The 20337-nt window shown below is 37.5% G+C and overlaps 1 protein-coding gene across 39 annotated transcripts in view; it reads right to left on the bottom strand.

Moving 5' to 3' along the window:
* GPHN (gephyrin) overlaps positions 1-20337 on the bottom strand; it is a 366964-nt gene that overhangs the window by 17608 nt on the left and 329019 nt on the right. For 24 of the 39 annotated variants that reach the window (XR_010832041.1, XM_066998532.1, XM_066998522.1 and 21 more), the window contains 5 exons: positions 15967-16086; positions 11262-11320; positions 10887-11040; positions 8942-9063; positions 1047-1118 (listed from right to left, as the gene is read on the bottom strand). Coding sequence is in view for 37 of the 39 variants with exons in the window: in XM_066998532.1 (XP_066854633.1) it covers positions 1047-1118; positions 8942-9063; positions 10887-11040; positions 11262-11320; positions 15967-16086 (527 nt within the window). In the remaining 2 variants the exon portion in view is untranslated. The remainder of the gene's footprint in view (positions 1-1046; positions 1119-8941; positions 9064-10886; positions 11041-11261; positions 11321-15966; positions 16087-20337) is intronic. The other 15 variants (XR_010832042.1, XM_066998525.1, XM_066998539.1 and 12 more) reach the window with 1 other exon arrangement.

Below are 20337 nucleotides of genomic sequence, written 5' to 3'. Positions count from 1 at the left end.
AATGTTTTAAAGACTGCAGATGCTTGTAAGCTAATTGCAGTTAAGTTTTTTGAGATGTGTAGAATATCGCATAAGATTCTAGTGGGCTGTTCTTTAGTCAATTTAATGAGGAAGATCTAGATTTATGACAATCTGGCTTCAGCAGGAATAACCAATTGCTAAACAAGAACGAGTCTTTTGAAGGCTAAGGATATGACAGATTGATTCAGTAATGAGCACAGAAGCTTGTTTTTCTAGTATGCAAAGCAAACGTTAAAATATAATTCAATCTTGCAACCTTCTGCTATAAAAATAGGCTCATTAACCTCACTGAGAGTCCTTACATGCTTGAAGTTTTCAGGTACTAGCTTTTAATAGGTTTTTCATTATTTTTCTGTCCATTTTTAATTCCCACAAGAATCAAACTATACAAACTATTTTTTGTTTTTGTTAATGGAGAAATTTACAAATAGCTTATTTCCCTTTTGTTACTACTCCTGCCCCTTTGACCTGCCTGTGATAGGAAATAAGTACATACATATATATATATATATATGTAAGGAGATAGTGTATGTGTATTTTTGGGGAAAAAAAAAGCATAGTGGACTGTTTAGAGATTTCACGAACATTCCAGTTAGCCTGCTTTAGAGATGATCAGCATGGTAATGGAAAAATAAGTATGCATAAAAATAAGTTATGAAGAGTCATAACAGTGGCTTCCCTAGAGGTGTACTCCACTACTACCTACAAGCAGGTGTATTCCTATTTTGCTCTATTTTGAAAGGCGAAAAAATTTGAAGGATAAAGGCATTCCCTGCTACTGATGAGTAATGTAATCTCTCATGCTTTTAACAGAACTTTAATTCTATCAGCATTGTGGAGCCATATATGCCTATAGTGCACTGTGCATAAGCATTTGACGGACAGAATAAAATACCATTTGCTTCTCTGTGGCAACCATTGGTAGAATCGGTGCTCAAAGCTCTGCACTGACAGACACCTAGTCGAGCCTGCCTGTGAGCATGCATGTGCCTCCATGTCCCAAGTGTTTTAAAAACGGTGCTCACCAATCTGGTAGGCCTGTCTCCGCAGTGTTCTGGAAGCTCTGTGTCCCTTCTTCTTTAAAAACATCTGGCTTCCTGAGGGTAAAGGAAGCAGAAGGGGTATAATAAAGAGCCAGGGAAGGAGAGAGGCTCCTGGGGTGAACGGAATGCTCTCTGCCTGGCTGTGTCCCCCTTGGTGGCTCCGAATATTCAAAACAGTCATGGGAAATGCTTCATCCCTGAGAGGCCAGCCAATGGAGAGAAAGGGGTGTAAAGGAACACCACAGTTCTGCTATAGGTTGGACAGGCTTCTCACAAGGATGAATTGCTAAGTTACAGGAGAAGTTGGGCTCAACTGGGCATGCCAACACAGTGTAGTTCATCTTTACTTGCAGAATCTAAGGAGATATTTCTTTACTCTTGATTTCCAGACAAAGCAAAATGAAACATTGGAAGGAAGACCACAGCTAATGGGAAACTATTTGGAGAAGGCCCCTGTTAAAACATTTTACTCACCCCTGCTTAAAATATAAAATAGGGGGAAGAAAATTTGGGGCAAACAAATCTATAGTGTATTGTGGTATACTAAATTACAATGCAAAGAACTTTCTGGCTTCCTATTCAGGAAATGGTTCTCAGGGCACATTAAATGTCACTTTCTTGACTACAAGGGACAAAAGGCTATCTTTATACTATTTTTACAATTTCCTGATCAATGCCTCTTCATTAACGAGAAGCTCCACATCCAGCTACTCTGCTCCAAGAGGCAGGATTAGAAAAAATGTCACAAATTGAAATAGTTACTGCTATTAGGACCATATTTAAAATAATTAATGTTTTGCTACGAATTTCTATTTTATGAAGAGAGCATTTCCTTATACATATACTTCTTCCAAGTCAGTTTGACTGAGAAGAAATCATTTTTAGATAGTGTCCTTTGTAACAGCAATATGAAGTAACGTGAAATCTATGTTTTGTTCTCTCTAGATAATAGACAAATACCTTTTATATGCTTTAGGTAGTAAAAGACTTTACTTTGATTTTTCCTCTAATTGTCTTAAAATGTAAGACAAGTAAATGTAAAATGTAAAAAAATCTTCATTTGACATGAAGATTTATGAATGTCTCTTTTAAAAAAATGAAAATAAGATGTTCAAGATGAAATGCACCCAATGATGAAAAGTCATTGTGCAGCTCTTGAGTCCTTTCTTCTGTTCAGCTGAGCATCAACAATAGCAACTTCCCCCAGTTCTCAAACCAGGCTCAGTTGATCCTGCACATAGCAGCTGCAGTCTGTCATTTCAAAGATCATTTCTGGGCAAACACAGATCCTTTCTGAGTTAGGAATGTGAGAAGACTGGGCCAATATGATTGTACAATGTTATACTGTTATAGATACACACCAACATTACTAACATGAAATCTAAAATCCTTTTTTATCACCTTGTAAATCCACACCTGGTTTCTCCTCAGAGGTCACCACAGAAAGGGTCAGTCAGATCCAATGCTTGCTAATGCTGTTTGGCAGTCATGGGAAAATATTAAAACTATTCAGGTCATAAGTTTAGATGTCAGTCTGTTTCTGACAGATTTCCTAAGATTGCCATTTTCTGAAATAGCCTCATATCCTCGTTTGTTCTTCAGAGAACAAAGTCAGTCTCTGATTCTTGATATAGGGTCACTGTGTCTCAGGAAGTGACATACAAAAGACTTTCATATTTCATAAGCAATCTCAGCTTCTGCTTTAATCATCATTACGGTCAGCAGTTTCAAACATTGAGAATTTTTTCTGGAAAGCTGCTAAACTCTATGTAATACTCAGGCTCTCACAATGATCTTCTACAAGGCCAACTGAAACTACAGATATGCCCAAATGACATTATGAATTCAAATTGTTTTTTATTTTTCTCCAACAAATACATTTACAGATTCCCTCCATTTGTAAATGTAGGAGAATTTTCATAGCATTTTGACCTCCTTATTTATTTGCTGTTCAGTGTCATGCTCTACTTCTGGGTGGTGACTCTAGAAATGCCAATTCAGAAATAAGTCCATGACTGTTGAGGACAAATATGAGAATGACACACAGTTATGCATTAGCCTCACACCAGACATTTTACCCCGTTATGTGTCACACTATATAGCTTTATACCAGTACAGAAGACCCCCTGGGACTTGCACTACCTGTTTTCTGAACTTCTTTTTCTTTTTTCACCTCTAGTTTGGCTGAGATGTTTCTTTGTGCTTCCAGATTCAAGTATGTGTATTAGAAGAGATGACTTGTCACATATTACAATCTATCTGAGTTTGCCCTAATGATTATTGAGATTTGTGACAGACATTAAACATTTATGCTTGAAAGAGTTTTGGAAGGGCATGATGAAAGAGAAGACCTCCCTATATGAACTACCTTCAAACCACTACCCAGTGTCCCTAGATTCATTAGGCTATGACCACCCTTTGTAACACCATCGTTGTTTGAGCAGATCTAGAACTGGAGCCAATTCAGCAAAAACTAATATTGTAATACTTGACTTCCTGCCTTTCCTATAACAGAGCTTTTCTTGCAGTTATTTGTTAAATGATATTAGTAATTATATTTCATTAGTAATTATAATTCTGCTCAATGTGTATTTGATTGTAGCCAAGTTGGGCATTAAACTGGTGCAGGGCATTAAACTGGTGCAGGGCATTAAACTGGTGCAGGGAAGAGGCTAGGATTCTGTCTGAATTCTGCCTATAGCTCATATTCTAACTCATATAATGATTGATATATGTTAAGCTGATACTGCATGCAGAATTTTCTGCCTCCACTCCAGATGTTCCATCTGGATTATAATACTGGTAATTACATGCAACCCACACAACTACAAAAGATTTAAACCTCTTTTTGGACGGCAAATATTAAATTCAAGCAGGCTAAATCCTTGAATGAGTCAGGTCTTAGTATCCCTTTGAATATATGGAGACATTTTCAAAACCTCTATTCTAGGGATATCATACAGTAATGTCACAACAGCAAGGGTGATTTTTAATGGGTTTACCTGTCACTTAGGAGCTTTATGTTAACTGATACGTCATAAGACAGAGGCATATAAATGAGAAAGCAATCACTTCTAACGTAGAAGAGCTCTCATACGCTTATTTATCACACAACATACAAGAAAGTTAAAATGCTGCTGATTTTGTAACTATTCTGATCAATTTTCAAAGCAACTGAGCAGATAATGTGAATTTCCTAAATTTCTCTCCTGAAGGAAGAAGAAATTCTTTCTGTCTCTATTGTGCAATCAGAAGCTCATAAATGAAAATGCAGCTGGAAGCAGCTAATGGTATTAATGTGTCTCTGAGAAAAAATGATAAGCAAATTAGAAAACAGGGAAAAGAATGCAGAGAAGAGAAAAATGCACTCAAACAAAGGTAAAAGCAGATGAGGAAACTGAATTAATTATATATGTGATCAAAATTTTTCATCAAGTTTAATAAAAGAGTCTCCTATAAAAGGAAAACTGTCAAAATGGAAGATGACTTTCTAAACAGAAGGCTCACTCTATAGCAGATTTTGCTAAGGCTAAACGTTATAGCTTTAAATAACCATTGGATACAAAGAACATCACAAATGAAATCAACAGACACAAAAATATCCTGATAATTAGGTTAATTGAGTTCTATAGCTCAGAACAGAGATGTAACTTTTGTTTTGATCAATGGCTTCCAAAGAAGCATCTAATTTCACAGACTATAAGCAAAGGAAATGAAATTAGAAGCCTTTTTTACTTGGTCTTGCTACATGAAAAAACTGACAAAAGTATATTGGAGTGCCAGTTTTAACTGGTCAGCTGTCTTTGTAATTTTTTAGCAAGCGATTCTGTGATTCAGACAAATTCTAACACGAAGGACAACATCAGAAGGGTTCTTCCCTTCCTGGCTTTGCATGTATTTCTGTAGTATTGGAGTAGTTCTGGAGGAATATCCTTCATTTCTACCTCAGAGATGTGTGCTTTTCAGACTGCTTGTTTTTTACAGACTGTACTAAGAACACAGAGAAAATCTTGTCTTTTAGCTAGCCATAGCTTCAGCCCTATAGCATTTTCCAGGTCTGTTCTTTTCTCCTATTACTTGCTTCTAGTATTTTTAACTACAGATTCTCTCTATGTATTTTGGATTTACTTTTTAAAATTTTGAATATCAAGTCCGATACAGTTTCTGAGAATGGAAACAACAACAATCTCAGAAATTATTAAAATGGTCCAAAATAAGTAAAATACTAGTATCTGTTGAGAATACAAATATAGAAGTAAAACTTGAGTGGCCATTTAAAACATAACAACATAAAATTCATATGCAAAGACATTTTTAAAGTGCACCTAACTACTCTGCAGCCACCCACAGAGCTTCCACGCTCCTCCATCCTTTCACATTCTCTGCTGGAACGTGTCCTTGTATAGCACAGTCCCGGGCTTTGAAGCATCTGTCACTGTGTTCACGCCTCAGCTGGACACGCTATTTTCTTACATAAATACCTCTGAGTGACTCATATGCTGACGACATGAGTTACAGGAACCTCTAACCTTGTCTTCACAAATACTACCCTAAAACAATTTTCACTCTTGAGTATTAGCTCCTTATGTGTGACTGAAAGAATTTCCAAGCTCGTTAGAAAAGTTGACCTGTTATAACAATAGTAATATTCAACTGCACTCCCTATTAACTGTTCTCTCAAACTCCAGTCAATGGAACTCCAGTGAAATGGCAGGAAGTGCCACTCCCAGTAAAATGTAAAAATTTACTCAATGTAAAATGTATAAGCAAAAAGAAGTAGGAAAAAAGAGAAAAAAATGCAAGCCCAAAATGTGAAATACAGGAAACGGAGAATTATGTCACAGTGAGGTCTTTGAAGAAACAACTACAAATTTTTAATTTTCCCTTCTGAAAAGTATTGTTTGCTAGTATTTTCACTGCAACTGTTCTATATGTATTGCAGGGATATAGTCTTCCTCTTTTTCACCATGAATATATATACATATGTACATAGGTACAAAATAAACTGCACATATATATGAACACACACAAACATAATCTATGGTTTAACTCCAGTAAACCATTTAACAGACACTAAACGCTCATTCATCTTTTCTACAAGCATGCTAAGCAAAACATCAAAATTGTACCTTTCATAAGATCACTGGTAAAAATCTTGCATTTTTTCAAGTGCCATGGTACTCCATCAAAGCAGTCATGTTAGTCAGAAAGATATATACTGAAATATCCACAGGGACAACATTATCCCAGTAACTTTACTACATAATGAGATAATACTGATTATCAAACTAATTTACACAACCAGATTTTTCCTTTGACTGAAACAGAACTTCAGATGCATTTTGTTGTAACTACATGAATTGGGCATGTAAATATGAAAGAAAAAAAAAGACTGAAGATAAGATGCTGGTATCAGGTGGTGAAGATTTTTGTCTAAGTCAACAGTATCAAATTATTCTTTCAAAACTACTGTGAAGTACAAAATCACTCTAGAATTGGAGGCTCACTACTTCTGATCTATAAACTAAAGTAACTATGTCTGCAGAAATGACTCCCCAAGCACGAAAGTGAAAGCTTGAAAAGAATCTCTTATCACCCTTGCCAAGGTAATACTATCTTGAGACACAGAGAACGTTTTAATAGGGAGAATTCAAAAGTTGTCAACCTCAAAACTGAAAGCAAAGCTGCAGACACTTGTTTACCTTTGACTGATATATATGTTTGCTGTCTGCTTTTCAGCTAGCATCCAAGAAGTAAAAAAGGGTTGCAAAACATACTTATGCCAGAAAAGTAAAAAATTTACTTGGGTCTTAAATCTCACTAAAATTACTTGTATTTATTACTGAGAGCTTTCAAGGTTAATCATCTTCACAGACACTCTACGCCCATGGATCTCCATGGTTTCAGGATGTAGGAGGTTATAGAAAAACTTTCTGAAGGCAATGAAGTAAAAGGCTATAGTTTTGCATGATGACCCTAAATTAGACTTAAATTAGCGCCATTTGATGGCGCTACCTTCACAGCAAATTTGAGACTATACGTATTTGGTTAGGGCAAGGCAATAAAGACTATAAAGAACAAGCAAACTTTATACTCCGTCAGAGGGGCTACCACAAAGATGTTCAGGGAAAGCATCTTTTCCATTGAATTAACCCATTGTTAATGTAGCTTCTTCTTAGTGCTTTGATGACAGTAACTACTATTTGTTCAGACAGGTGGAAAAAATTTCCAACTCCAATATTTTGTTGGGAAAAAAGCCTGCTGGCCCTACTTTTATGTAGCAGTGATTCACAGGTGTTGACTATGACTAAGAGCTTTTTTCGTGGCTGTCTCCTTTTTTCTCAGATATGTGGATCTAGAACCTGATCTCTGATTATATTTGTTTTATTTGGGAACTCTGTTACCTGTGCTTTAAGGTCTTTAAAAGTTGTTATAATACACAAGATGCTCTAGAGATCCAGAACATTTGGGTACCATTCCTGGAAAGAATAATTGCATGAGTTTAGGCTCTGTATGAAATCTCCACCTGAAATTGAAAGCATTCACAGGTAGGAGTTTTTTGGTATTTATTACTATTTGGAACAGCAATTGAGTTTTGCCAATCAGAGAAGCAAGAGGGGTGCCTGGGTGCAGAGAGAGAGTATCCAGAAGGATTTGCTTCCTCTAAGGTCACAAGAACCACTTTGGTTCCTGTGTGTCACATTCCATGTACGAACGCTTCAAATACAACTGCGTTTCCTGGAGCCATCACTCAGGTTGGTTCAGATATCATAAAACCACACACTGGTCAGCCCATTCATATATTTTCTCTCAAGCTATATTTTGTACTGGATCTTATGCTAAGGAAGTCTGGTCCTGAATAAGCTGTTCCCTAGCAATAACCCTGTTTGGGAATTCTGTTATCAGTCAACATGAAATGCAAATGCTGTGATTCATTTTTTCCTTTTTTTTTTATTTCTGATCTAGCCTTACTTCTAGCCACACGTAAAGAATACCATGCTTCTCTAACAGGTGAAAGTGAACCTGAACAACTCCCAACTCTGTCAGTTGGTTTGATACCCAAAATGAGAAACAAGAAAGCCAGTTCAAAGCCTTTGGGGCTCAATAAATTGAGGAAGTATGTTATGAGAAACTCAAGCCATGAATAACAGGCATTGAAGTCTTGCAAAGGACAAAAGACTGAACACTTCAATCACTTGTTCTAGAGATCTCAACAGGAGAGTGACTGGCTTTAGTACCAGTGGGAAACAAGGCGCAATCACTGTCAGATGAACAGAAAGACTGATCACAGGGTGTCACTCTATTGCAATCAAAATAGAGAGACCAGTAAAGGAAAAAAAAAATGGTTCTTTTAAATACTTTGACATATTCCTGGAAATGTTGAGTAATATTCACCAGCGGGGCCTTCACCAATTGACAGTAATTGAGAATCTGACAAAAATTTATACTCTAAATTAATTTTGGCCTGGAAAATTAACTTTGAGAGAAACTTTCCTTCTCCCTTTATTGGATCAGAAAAAAGTGTAGTTCCTGTAGAATTGTCTCCACAGAGGCGGGCTTTTACATGTATTAAATACAGTGCCTGTATTGCAGCAATAAATTCAATTTGCAGCAGTAATAGATACTTCAACAAACAGAAGGCAAAACAAGATAAGCAGCATTCAATAAAAATTTTATCAAATGATTCCTCTTAATAGTAGAACAGACTTATTTAATTCTTTAATGAAAAGGTTAAAATGTCTTCTCCAAGATGTGCACTGACACAACTCAGTGACACTTGCAACGAGTGACAGTTGTAGTATTTCTTTTCTCCACAGATGCCATAAAGTAAACTGCATGAATATGAAGTGACATGTCTATTAACACATGGTACTTACTTATCTCCCACAATTCCCAAGTTGATTGTTGGATAGCCATGTTCTTGGATTGTAGCTAGGAGAGTTGAACGGTTACTGTCTCGAATCTTTCCTGGCAAGAGGTCATCTTCAGGATTCAGTAGCTATAAAACCAGGAATACTATTAGTCAGTCTCCTTGGAATACTGTTTCTTTACACAAATGAGAATTTTATTCTTCAGATTGGACAGGACATTGTCAGTCAGACACCTATTGTAAAATACGTGTTTAAAGTGATTTAGTGAATTTAAATTAGTGGCCTTATGAAGCCCAGTCCTCCATGCTGCTTAGTTTGTTTCTATTGGTTTATTTCTGCAAAACCTTCTTTCTCCTTATGGGTACCAAGTTTCTAATCTCAAACAGTATAAATCAAAACACAGACCATCCAAGTTATTCCTTCTACTTAAATGGTTTTTACAGGAACGTCATTGATGTTGCTAACCAGATTCAGAGGTATTAAAAGAAATTTTGAAGTTCATTGTCTACTTGCCAATGAAGATGTAGTTTAAATACAGCAATGTCCATTGGATAAATAGACAGAAGCTAGCAATTCGTTCTTACATCGATTACTCTTTTGAATGAAAAGCTTTCTCTCAAGACAGTACCATGGCAATTACCTTACACGTGCCTTATATTTTGGAAGTTCAAACAAAACATCCATATATAAACATATATTTTACATATATTATGACTTCTTTCATAGGACATAGATAGACAACACAATATTGACAGAAGGTAAACAATAAGCATGTATCAGCAATAATGGTAGTGTAGTCTTAACGTAGTAATGTAGAAAGTAACCAAAAGTGGAACATGGTTATGTTTTGATGCTTTGACTAGCATCTCTATTTCTGTTGAGATATCCAGAGAACGTTTAAGAAATATTTTTATATATAATCATTTAAACTATCTTCCTGATTCTTGGGTCACGCATTATTTCCTCTTACTTTGTGGCAGATTTCACTCAGTGTGCTTTCCACCCTTTTTACAACAATATTAAAGGAATGTCTAAATAAGTATTTTTCTGGAACACTTCTGAATGTAACCAATGTAAGCTGATCCAACTGGGGATTACAAAAAAAAACTTTTTCCCTAATACTGTTGGGATCAATAGTATCAGCCCATATTTTCTAATATGAAGTACTGGGCCTGGCTGAGATTAAGTTAACTTTCTTCATAGCAGCATGCACAGTGCTGTCTTTTGGATTTGTGACACCTGAGATTTGTCTCGCCTGTCCTGCCACAGGGAGGGGAATGAGTGAGTGGCTGTGTGGGTGTTTAGTTGCTGACTCAGGTCAACCTACAACATACTTAGAATCGGTAAAATAAGTTAATCTTGAACCTGCTTTTTCTAATGTAGTTAAGTTGGGACAATTAGCATGCTGGTCTGGAGTTCCAGCAAAAGGAGATTGTCTGGATTTCAACATGGGCTACTAATAAAACAATATTAAGATAGAATACTGCAGAAGGGCATTTGCCAGTACTATTCAGTTTTTGGACACAAGTTATCTGCCATTTGCACAACAGTTACAGAGGAGTGCTGCTCAAAAGAAATTACTCTTCCAGTCATGACTCGCAATATATATTGCAACCCTGAGTACCCTAAAGGTCCTCCCTTGCTGGCAGGAGAAAAGCAGATGGCACAAGGCTGGATGCATTACCGAAATTTTGGCAAATCCAGCGTGTGAGACTTGTGAGAGAGCAAGGATCTATGATCCTGTGGGGGAAGAAACACAACAGGCTGATTATGGGTTGATCCCTCACAAGAATACCTCGTGTCAGCATGAGCTACTTTGAATGATATCAGCATGAGTTAGAATAGCTCAAAAAGACAGTCTACTTGGAAATAGGGTAGAAGTCACTTTCCAGAAGATAGAAGTAATGCAAAAGAGTAATTCAGACCTTGAGTCTGAAGTTATTTTGCTTACCTCATTCCCTGTTGACATGACTGCAACCACTGGAAACTTGTTAACTTCTACTTCGGTTACTCCAACAGTTGCTAAGAGACCAATCTCGGATGGACCCATGTGAGTTCCTTTAGCCAGCACACATTCACCTCTTTTAATGTCATGTCCTATAGGTCTGAAAATTGTAGCACAGAAAAAATGAAGGAAAACCAGAATGAGATTGGAAGTATCTTTCCTTGATTGATCTGGCTCCAGGTGAGGAGAGTTCAGGGATGTTCATTAGTCAGACTGTCAAAATGTCAGTATTACTTAAGGCTAAACAATGACTGCAAAAATTACCAGACCTTCTATTCCTTACAGGTATTTCACTGTTTATGAAATGGGCTGTTTACAGACCTGATATCTTGTCCTGGTCGAGCTTGCACCAGGATTCGAACCTCTAGTTCTTCAGTGCCCTTTAAAAACAAAGAGATCATGTGAAGTCAGCTGGGCTATTCAGACAAGATTAATCACTTTTAATGTCTGAGATTTCTACACAGCTCACCATACCCATTGCACTGAGAACTTATGATTTAAGCATCATCATTTCCCTGATTTGTGCAACAAGACTTTACCACGATGTGTGCTAAAGAATTTTATAAGACTTCCATCTCTGATGAGCTTGCCAGGGAAGGACCAGCACTGAATGCATAGTTTTACTTTCCTTTTTTTTATGATCCCTGTGTTTATATATCTTTCTGGTGTGATGCCCTGTTTGTTTTTTTGATCTTGTATACCAAGTGGCTTCTTTCTCCTCCTCTCAAGACAAACTTATTTCAAAGATGGCATTTCAAAAAGACCATTAGTCAGGCAAAATGCCACTACATCCACAGAAAGGTAGGAAGAAGATATAAGCTTAACTATTTCAAGCTCTTCAAGTAGATCCTTATAGAGGTAACTCCTATCTGAGAGCTTTGTACTTACCAGAAAAATGCTTATTCATCATGTTTATTTACTGTGAACAAGAGAAAGTGGCCTGAAAAGTCTGAAGCCTACTTTAATATGTGTTTACTTCTTCAGGGTTGCAGTGATCTGGTGATTTGTTCAATGCCAATAGGTGGTATATGACCTACACTGTTAGTATTTAATTTATAAACCTGCAAATGGTTTGATTATAAATATACTCAGCTTTGAGATAGTGCCAGCCTGTCAGAAGCACTAAATCTACAAGTACTTAAACTGGCACAGATTTTGTTTTTACATTATGATGCAGTATTTCATACTTAAAAGTACCTCAAAATTATAAATCAGACACTAATTTTACAATAGAAACAAGGTGAGTCCTTACCATTGGCAATACTATTTTTGCAGGAAAGACAGTATTGTGTAGGACATAGGGATTTGCTATCTCTTTTCTTAAAGGCAATAGGGACTGTGTTTTCTGAGTTCAAACCAAGTGCCTCAAAGCTTTAAAAGAAAGGCCCCAACATTAAGGGTAACACATGCTGTTACAAACTATGATTCTGTTTGCATTCTGTGAAAATGGATAAATTTAAACACCTGAAAAACAGGAAATGAAGAACAAAAACAACATCAACCCTGAAAAGGGTTGAAAGTAATTTCTTACTTTATCACAGTATTTTCAAGACATGCTGTCAACACAAATTCTGTTTGTTTAATACCTGCTCCTCCAGTATAAGATAAGGGACTGTTTTTGGCAGCTAGTGTCCAAAATGGCTGTGCTAGACCCCAAGATGTCCTTATCTCCCTTATCCCCATCTGAAGCTGTAAAAGACAATTTAGGCTTGTGATGAAAATCTGGAATAGAAGTTAGTTTAATAGCTATTTTATTGTTTATGACACTCTGGGGATGGTTGGCCAGTTATGAAAATTTTAGTTTTCCATATCCTTAATAACATTTAAAGATAGCTAGGCCGTTTCTGGGGAATCAAGAGGAGTGCCAATGATACATCTGAGTAATAAAAAAGGTCCAATACTTAGGGCTCCTGGATTAGGGAAAACAATTTAAAAAAAGCTTTTGAGGAATTTAATAATCCCAGGTTTGGAAAGCACTGTGGAAAGTGTGACTGTGGGCAACAGGGTGATGTGCAGAGATTGTTATTCGTGGAACTGAGGGATATCCCAGAATGCTTTAGAAATACAAGATAGTTCAGAGTTGCTAGAAGTAGGGCTTACACAAAGATATGACATTATGTTAAGAACAACTTCCATTTGCTGTGGATCAGACAGTATTCCTCTTGCTGTATATTAATATATTTTGAACTATGTTTGAGGGTTTTACTCTGATGGTTGTTAGCAGGCAGCATCCATACTGATATACTGATGCTTGGTCTTACTGTATGTAGGATCTCTTGTTTAATTGATAACTTCGGCCTCCTTTTTCCTACGAGGTGACATAAAAACTCAAAAAAAAAAAAAGTGCTCTTGCAAGGGTAGGTTTCTCAATGGCCGTGCATTTGGCTATCTGATGGGCAATTTTCTTCCTGATGAACAGATGTTATTCCTTTCAGGCCTGTGACTTCTATGGTCATTTGGAGAATCCTTGCTATGAAGTTTAAATATTGCTATCACAACTAGAGGTCATGGAACTCCTTTTAAAAGTACTCTCTATCTTTTCAGAAGAACATATTTCAGATGAGAGATTTCATTTCAGTTAAATCCCAGCCCTGAAGGAGTTCTAAAAGAAAAACATTCTTGAAATATGTAGCCAACTAGGCATAAAAAAGGAGATGAAAATAACGTCAACTAAACTATACTATTTCTGTACATGATTATCAGAGTTGTGTATTCAAGAAAAAGCAGAAACTGAAGTGTTCTACCTCACACTCATAGGCAGGAAATGGATCCTGAAGGTGGCTGACCATTTGCTATGAAATTTAGAGTTTAAGCACATAGCCAAAGAATCCGTTCCCATACGTAGAGGAGAACATGCACACGAATAGTGGAATCCAGGATGGCTGTCATCCAAGGAAGAAGTAGGAAATAACATGTTATCATGTATGCTACTCTGCAATGTGATAGTCTTGTCATGATGAGGTGGGTAATGGCCACAGAAAACCTGTTCAGTAAGGGTAATGGAACGATTAACAAGCAGTAAAGCCAACATTATATTTACAGGAAGATACAATTTACAAATACACATCTGTAACGTCAAAGCAGGACTGACTCAAGGAATTCCATGTCAGGAAGAAAGCCAGCCTAGACAGCTTGCTGACTTCATCAGATGTAAAAATCTATGCATTTACAGTAATAAGGAATGAGACAAAATCATGAGAATATGTTTCAGATTTTGCTGTCTTAATCAGCTTTAAAAACTAGAATTCATGCACTTACACTCCAGCTATGATTGCAATGCTAGCATGTAGCTATGCTGACGTGGAGCAGCTTGTCAGAACAGCAGCAGAGCAAAGGCTGATATGAGCAGAGAACCATGCACACACTTCTTTCCAAAACTGAGCTGGGAAGCTGTGACAAGAAGAGACATATCTTCTTGCTGTAAAAACTGTCAGATGATGGCAAACATGACAATAGTGTCCTGAAATCAGCTGGCTAAGACAAGGTAATGATTCAGAAGGAATTCTCTGAACAGAAGGGAAGAGAGAATAATATTTAGGAAGTCTAAGACAGACTGTTTGGTATACAGTTGTCTATAGACATATCCCAGCCTTCTTCAAAAACACATTTTGCTTTGTTAAGACAACTGTGTGTACCCAATTAGTACTACACTACTCATATTTTTTTCTATGGTATTCTGCAGCACCTGTAAGGTAGAGTGCTAATATAATTTATGGGTATGCTGGAAAATCTCTTCAGACTAAACAGAGTTTAGACTGTTCTAGATGAATATACACCTTATCAATTTCCTGGTTTTCAGGGGTGTTACATTCAGTAATTTTCTCATTTTAAAGCACAGAGCTCCATTGAACAAACTTAGAAAATTTGGTGAGGCACTTACTCCCCTTGTTACATAATACAAACCCTCATTCCAGACATATGCATTTATGGAAAGGTATGTGCAGAAGACATATTCCCCAAAATACACCAAATTCACCAAGTGCAGAGCCAGATTTAGGAAAAGAAAAAGAACATTTGTTACCATTTAGCCATTTAAATGCTATGACAACAGGTTGTTTAGAAATTCTATTGTTTTGAAAGTGCCCTGGCATCGCTGAATAGGTGTACTGTACTTCCCAGGTACATCAGTTTGGAATGTCCTGTTCTACAACCACAATCATAAAGAAGTTTTTGAATATTACTTCTCCTCAGGGGCAGTGGATAAGCTGGAACAAAGCCTGAAAACGGATGGATTGGGTTTAGAAGTGACTGAGTCAGCTGAACATACATTACACACAAAAATTAATAGTAGTAGCAAAATTACGTTCTTTAGAAGGCTTTATTTTGGGAATCTTTTGCTGAAATGATACCAACTCTGACAAAGAAGAACCATCTTCATAGCATAGTTCAAAATAATTCAAATCATTCTGTGGATTTTGCAGCCCTTATAATAGTTCACTTGCCTGCAGAAAGTCATGCTCAACTTTAGCTACATCAGTGGTAATGCTGCACTGTAATATTTCAGCCTGTTATTCTGGGATGTATTAAGAAAAAAAAAATCCCTTCCTACTTGGTGACTTTAGAAGAACTTCTAAAGTCCTAACCTTGCTGAATTTCAGGATCATCCTGAAGTATAAAGCGGATTGTTCTGCTGCTAAATGTGAACTCGGTAGAAAAGAAGCAAATAAAATGTCTGATTGCCACTACTCTGTGTTTAAAAATGTGAATATACTAGGCACTCAAATTGGACTGCCATCATGGATCTCTGGGAGGCATTCGCTTTTCACTCAATCATTCTCCCAAAAACTTTTGTGCTGGCATACAATAACCACAATGAAAAATCAAGGTCAGGACAGGCAGGTCTGCAGTACTGTTATTACAGTCTGGAAAAGCAGAATTGCTACTAGGAACCAATGTGAAACTCCTCCAACTTCTGCGATTAATGGAAGAGCTCTTCTACAGGACTGTCGTTCATATTTACAGGATTGCTTCATAAGCCACATGCTGTTGCATACAAAAGCAAAATGAGTTTTAACTTGTGACTCACATCATCTGATTCCCTGATGAGTTCTGTATCTTCCACCTGCACCACTGCGTCAGCACCACATGGGATTGGAGCACCAGTTGTAACTCGCATTACCTGACCAGGCATCACAGTTTGAGTTGGCTGAAAAAGAAACAAAATGATTTACTTTTGAAAAGAGAAATCTCAAGCCACTTGAACATTATGGAAGTAATCTGAAGGAATAAAATTCTTCTATAAGTCAAGAATCTTGATGTACTGCTAGTGATATTGACAGACATAAACTCCAACATATTTGAATATCATTAGGTAACTGCTTCCCATCTGACTTTTAGGTCACATATTAAGTGGCTTCACTTTTTCCCCTTGGATTCCTATCACAAGAATAACTTTCAGAAGGTGAAATATACAGATATTTTGGTTGCTTGAGAAAAGTAACTGGCTAAGAAGTGTAACACTTAGATGAAGACCTTTAGAAACTCAAATGACCAAAAATCTTCTACATCTTTGTTCATAAATATATTTGTACAATATTCTGGTCCTGAAGGTTTAAATTTCTTTGTTTTGTTTTGGTTGGATTTTTGTTATGTGTTGTCTTACGCACTGACACCACCCCTCACAGCATCCTTCTGGACAAACTGTCCAGCTGTGAGGTGAACAGGCACACACCACATGATGAACTGGCTGAATGGCAGAGCTCAAAGGGTCATAGCGAATAAGGCTACCTCAGCCTGGCGGCCGGTCACCAGCAGTGTGTCCCAGAGTGCTGCACCTGGGTCGGAGTAACGCTGGACACAAGCACACCCCGGGAGATTCGGATGGAGAGCAGTCCAGCAGAAAGGGGCCTGGGGGTGCTGGTGGCAGCATGCTCAACGTGAACCAGCAGCGTGCCCTGGCAGTCCAGGGGGCAAATACACATCCAGCATAGGCAGCCGGTCAGAAGGGGCGATTCTCCCACTGAATTTATGCACCTGGAGTACTGGGTGCAGTTCTGGGCTCCACAATGTGAAAGGGATGTTAAGATACTTGAATGTGTCCAGAAGAGGGCAACAAAGCTGGTAAAAGGGCTGGAAGGCATGTCCCATGAGGAAACCCGAGGACACTTGGTTTGTCTAGTCTGGAGAAAAGAAGGCTGAGAGGCAAGCTCATTGCTCTTGACAACTTCCTGAGGAGGCAGAAAGGGAGAGGGAGGTGTCGATCTTTTCTCCCTGCTACCCTGAGACGGAACACGGGAACGGCACAGAGCTGCGCCAGAGGAGGTTCTGACTGGATATTAAGAAAAATGCCTTCAGTGTGAGGGTGGTCACACGCTGGAACAGGCTTTCTAGCAAGGTGGTTGGTGCCCCATGCCTGTCAATGTTCAAGAGGCATTTGGACAATGCCCTCAATAATATGATTGAACTTTTAGCTAGCCCTGAAGTGGTCAGGCAGTTGGACACGATGATCTTTGTAGGTCCCTTCCAAATAAACCGTTCCAAATTTCTAATATAACCACCTGCTTCACTTTTAAGCAGCTTTCCTCATAATGAGAGACAGCTCAATGCTAGTTCACGCAGAATCTTTTTGAGGGTCAGTTTAGCAAAGCCTGAAATTTATAATGCTCTACATTTATGTAAAGTCACAGTACATTAACAAGTTTCACCAGCAGAATACAAAGAACACAAAAATACCAAAACAACAGGATAAAACAAATGGTGTGGTTTTAATAAAATTTCACACCAGGCAGCCTATTTTAATATGTATTTTCAAATTCCAGAGTAAAATTGTAATTTGACCACAACCACTTGAGAAATAAACAACTAAAAGGAAAATCTTTCTGATAAAATGCAACTAAAAGAAGCTGGTGTGATAACTGTGAATATTATTGCTGGAATATAAGTACTTGCTCCACACAGTGCCTTAGTAAGGCCAACTTGTTTGGGCTTTACTGTTATTAGTATACATGATACACACAGATCTTCATAGCTGTGATCCGTCCAGGACTTCTCAGACTGACTATGATTAGCACATATTTGATAGCAACCCAGTGCTTTCCAAGCGTCAATATCTGCTCACGCACAGCAGTGACATACTCCATGACTTTTGACAGGAGGCTGTTAGACATCTGTAAACTCAAGACAGGTGGCCAATGTTTCAACTGTGCAAAGCTGTGTTTGCCTTGTCCATTATTCTACTCCATTTCAGCACAGCTGTAATGTCTGGAATGTGAATATTACATATGTACTTCAAAGGCTGCTGTATTTTGTTCATTGGGACAAAGGCACTAGAAAAAGGCTGGAAATGATTTGTTCCTGGTTTACCACAGTATTACAGTGACCTATGTATCCCAAGAAACAGCTGAGCCTGGAGTTAATTGCATCTTGACCCTTTTCTAAGGGTAAAGGAAATCCTTTGAGAAGAACATAAATAAAATGCTAAAAGAAATTGAAAAAAAAAGTTCACAGTTGCCATATGCTATGGTTAATGTGCTTTTTTGGCAGGACTAAAGTCATCCTGAGATGCGTATCTTACACAGATGAGATAAAACAAATACTTTTTTTTTTTTTTCTAAATGGTATTTCTTACCACAGACTATTCAAGGAGGTATGGATGAATAGCTGAGGTGCAGCCATTTACACTGAACATGCTTAAAGCTTAAGTGAAAATAATCTTGTCCGATGTGATGTTTTGACTTTTATGAAAATGAATGTTGCAAAAAGAAAAGCTTATGCCATGGAGTATGGGAGCTCTTTTGCATGTTGTTATATAGACAGTGAATAGATACATTACAAATAAGTAATATTGTTTTGATCTTACTAAAGCATTAAAGTCTTTCCTTTTACCAGTGTATTTTAGCACAAAACATTCTCCCATTTAAAATACAGTTTTTCAGTCTCAAGAATCACAAAGAATACATGTACAGGACTCTGCCAGAAATCAGTGCTTATGGTGGCAAAATGCACCGTAAATATCCATGCTTTTGGAATTTATTACTAGATGAGGCAGTTAATTTTTTGAGGTGTAATGATGTAAAGCATTTAAGCAAATTTATGATATAATAACATTTGTTTTTGTAATCAGATGTGTTGCTCTTATATTTTGTTTCCTTTTTGTTTCCTTTTTGTCCCTTGAGAATTTGATCAGATTATGAAGAAAAGACAAGCATCAGACTTCTGCATGAGTCTGCAGGGCTGTTTCCTTCTTCTAGAGGCTAGGAAGATAAAGAAGTGATTGCTTCTCAGAAAGCATATTAATGCACAACAATTTCACAGAAGCTCTTTTAAAGACCTCTGAGATCTCATACTTACCTGCAATAGGGCAGTACAGGATTCTGCCCTTCACCTTCATCACTGATAATCTATTTATGTTAATCACTGAATAAAAACCAGAAATAATCTGTTGAGCATAGCCCCATCTCAGGCATTTTCTCTTACACATTGTTACACATCTCCTGCAAGATTTACAACGACCCACGCTCCTTTCTGTAAAAAGGGCCAAGTTAACAGAAAGATGAAAAATGTCTGTTTCCATTCTATATTGCAGTTAGTTGCAGCACCTCTTAAAACCATCTTTAGAAAGTCTTCCAGGAAATTCTAATACTCAGATATTCAAGTCTATAGGAAGAAAATCATTGCTCCCCATGCTCCAATTTTTCACAGTCAGTGCTGACGGCTCTTGAGTAGTGCTCTCAAATGTGACCTAACCTCTCCAAAGCAAGGTAGTTTCTGAAAGTTTTCTTCAATGCAAAACAAAAAATGTCTGTTAACATAAACATGATGATCTGGAAATGGAATTAAGAAAATAACATAGAATTTATAAATTGATACAGAAATGTCTAGCTTGGCTATATGGCTGCTCTGGAGTTCTCAGTCCCATTTTCTTCCTCTCTAAGTAGCATTTACATAACCTTTTTCCCTACAGGAGGAACCAAATCTAAACCTATTTTGAACTCCCTGCTGTGAATCATTCAGTTAATTGGTCTGTAACATGAAAAGCAGTATGTTGCTGCTGAGAGTGACTGAAGGGTGAAATGAGACTGAAGAGACTTCTACAGCTATAAATCATTTCTTGGGAAGGAGATGAACATGAAGATGTGTTGGCCCAAGAGAAAACCTCTGACCAATTATTCAGAGGTCAACAGCCTCATTTTTCTTACTTGCTCTGGTATTTCCAGAATTGTTTTCTCTCTGCGTGCTTCCCCCCACCCAATTTTTGTTCTTTGCCAGAGAGGTTTACCATTCCCATTAATCTGGTGGGACTGTCCCTGCAGATACACATTTGTGAGCTCCTGTATTTAATAGGAGGGAAACAATTTTGTGTTTGCCCTACCATCCTTTCTACAAACATGCTGAACTGATTAGGACATTAAAACCCCTTAGACCTGTGGGCAGTTCTTCCCATTAGACACAGCTTCAC

The sequence above is a fragment of the Anser cygnoides genome, chromosome 5 (genome assembly GCF_040182565.1).
Source record: "Anser cygnoides isolate HZ-2024a breed goose chromosome 5, Taihu_goose_T2T_genome, whole genome shotgun sequence".
Lineage (NCBI taxonomy): Eukaryota > Metazoa > Chordata > Aves > Anseriformes > Anatidae > Anser > Anser cygnoides.
The sequence above is the reverse complement of the archived record's forward strand: the minus strand, read 5'-3'. Positions and strand labels throughout refer to the sequence as shown.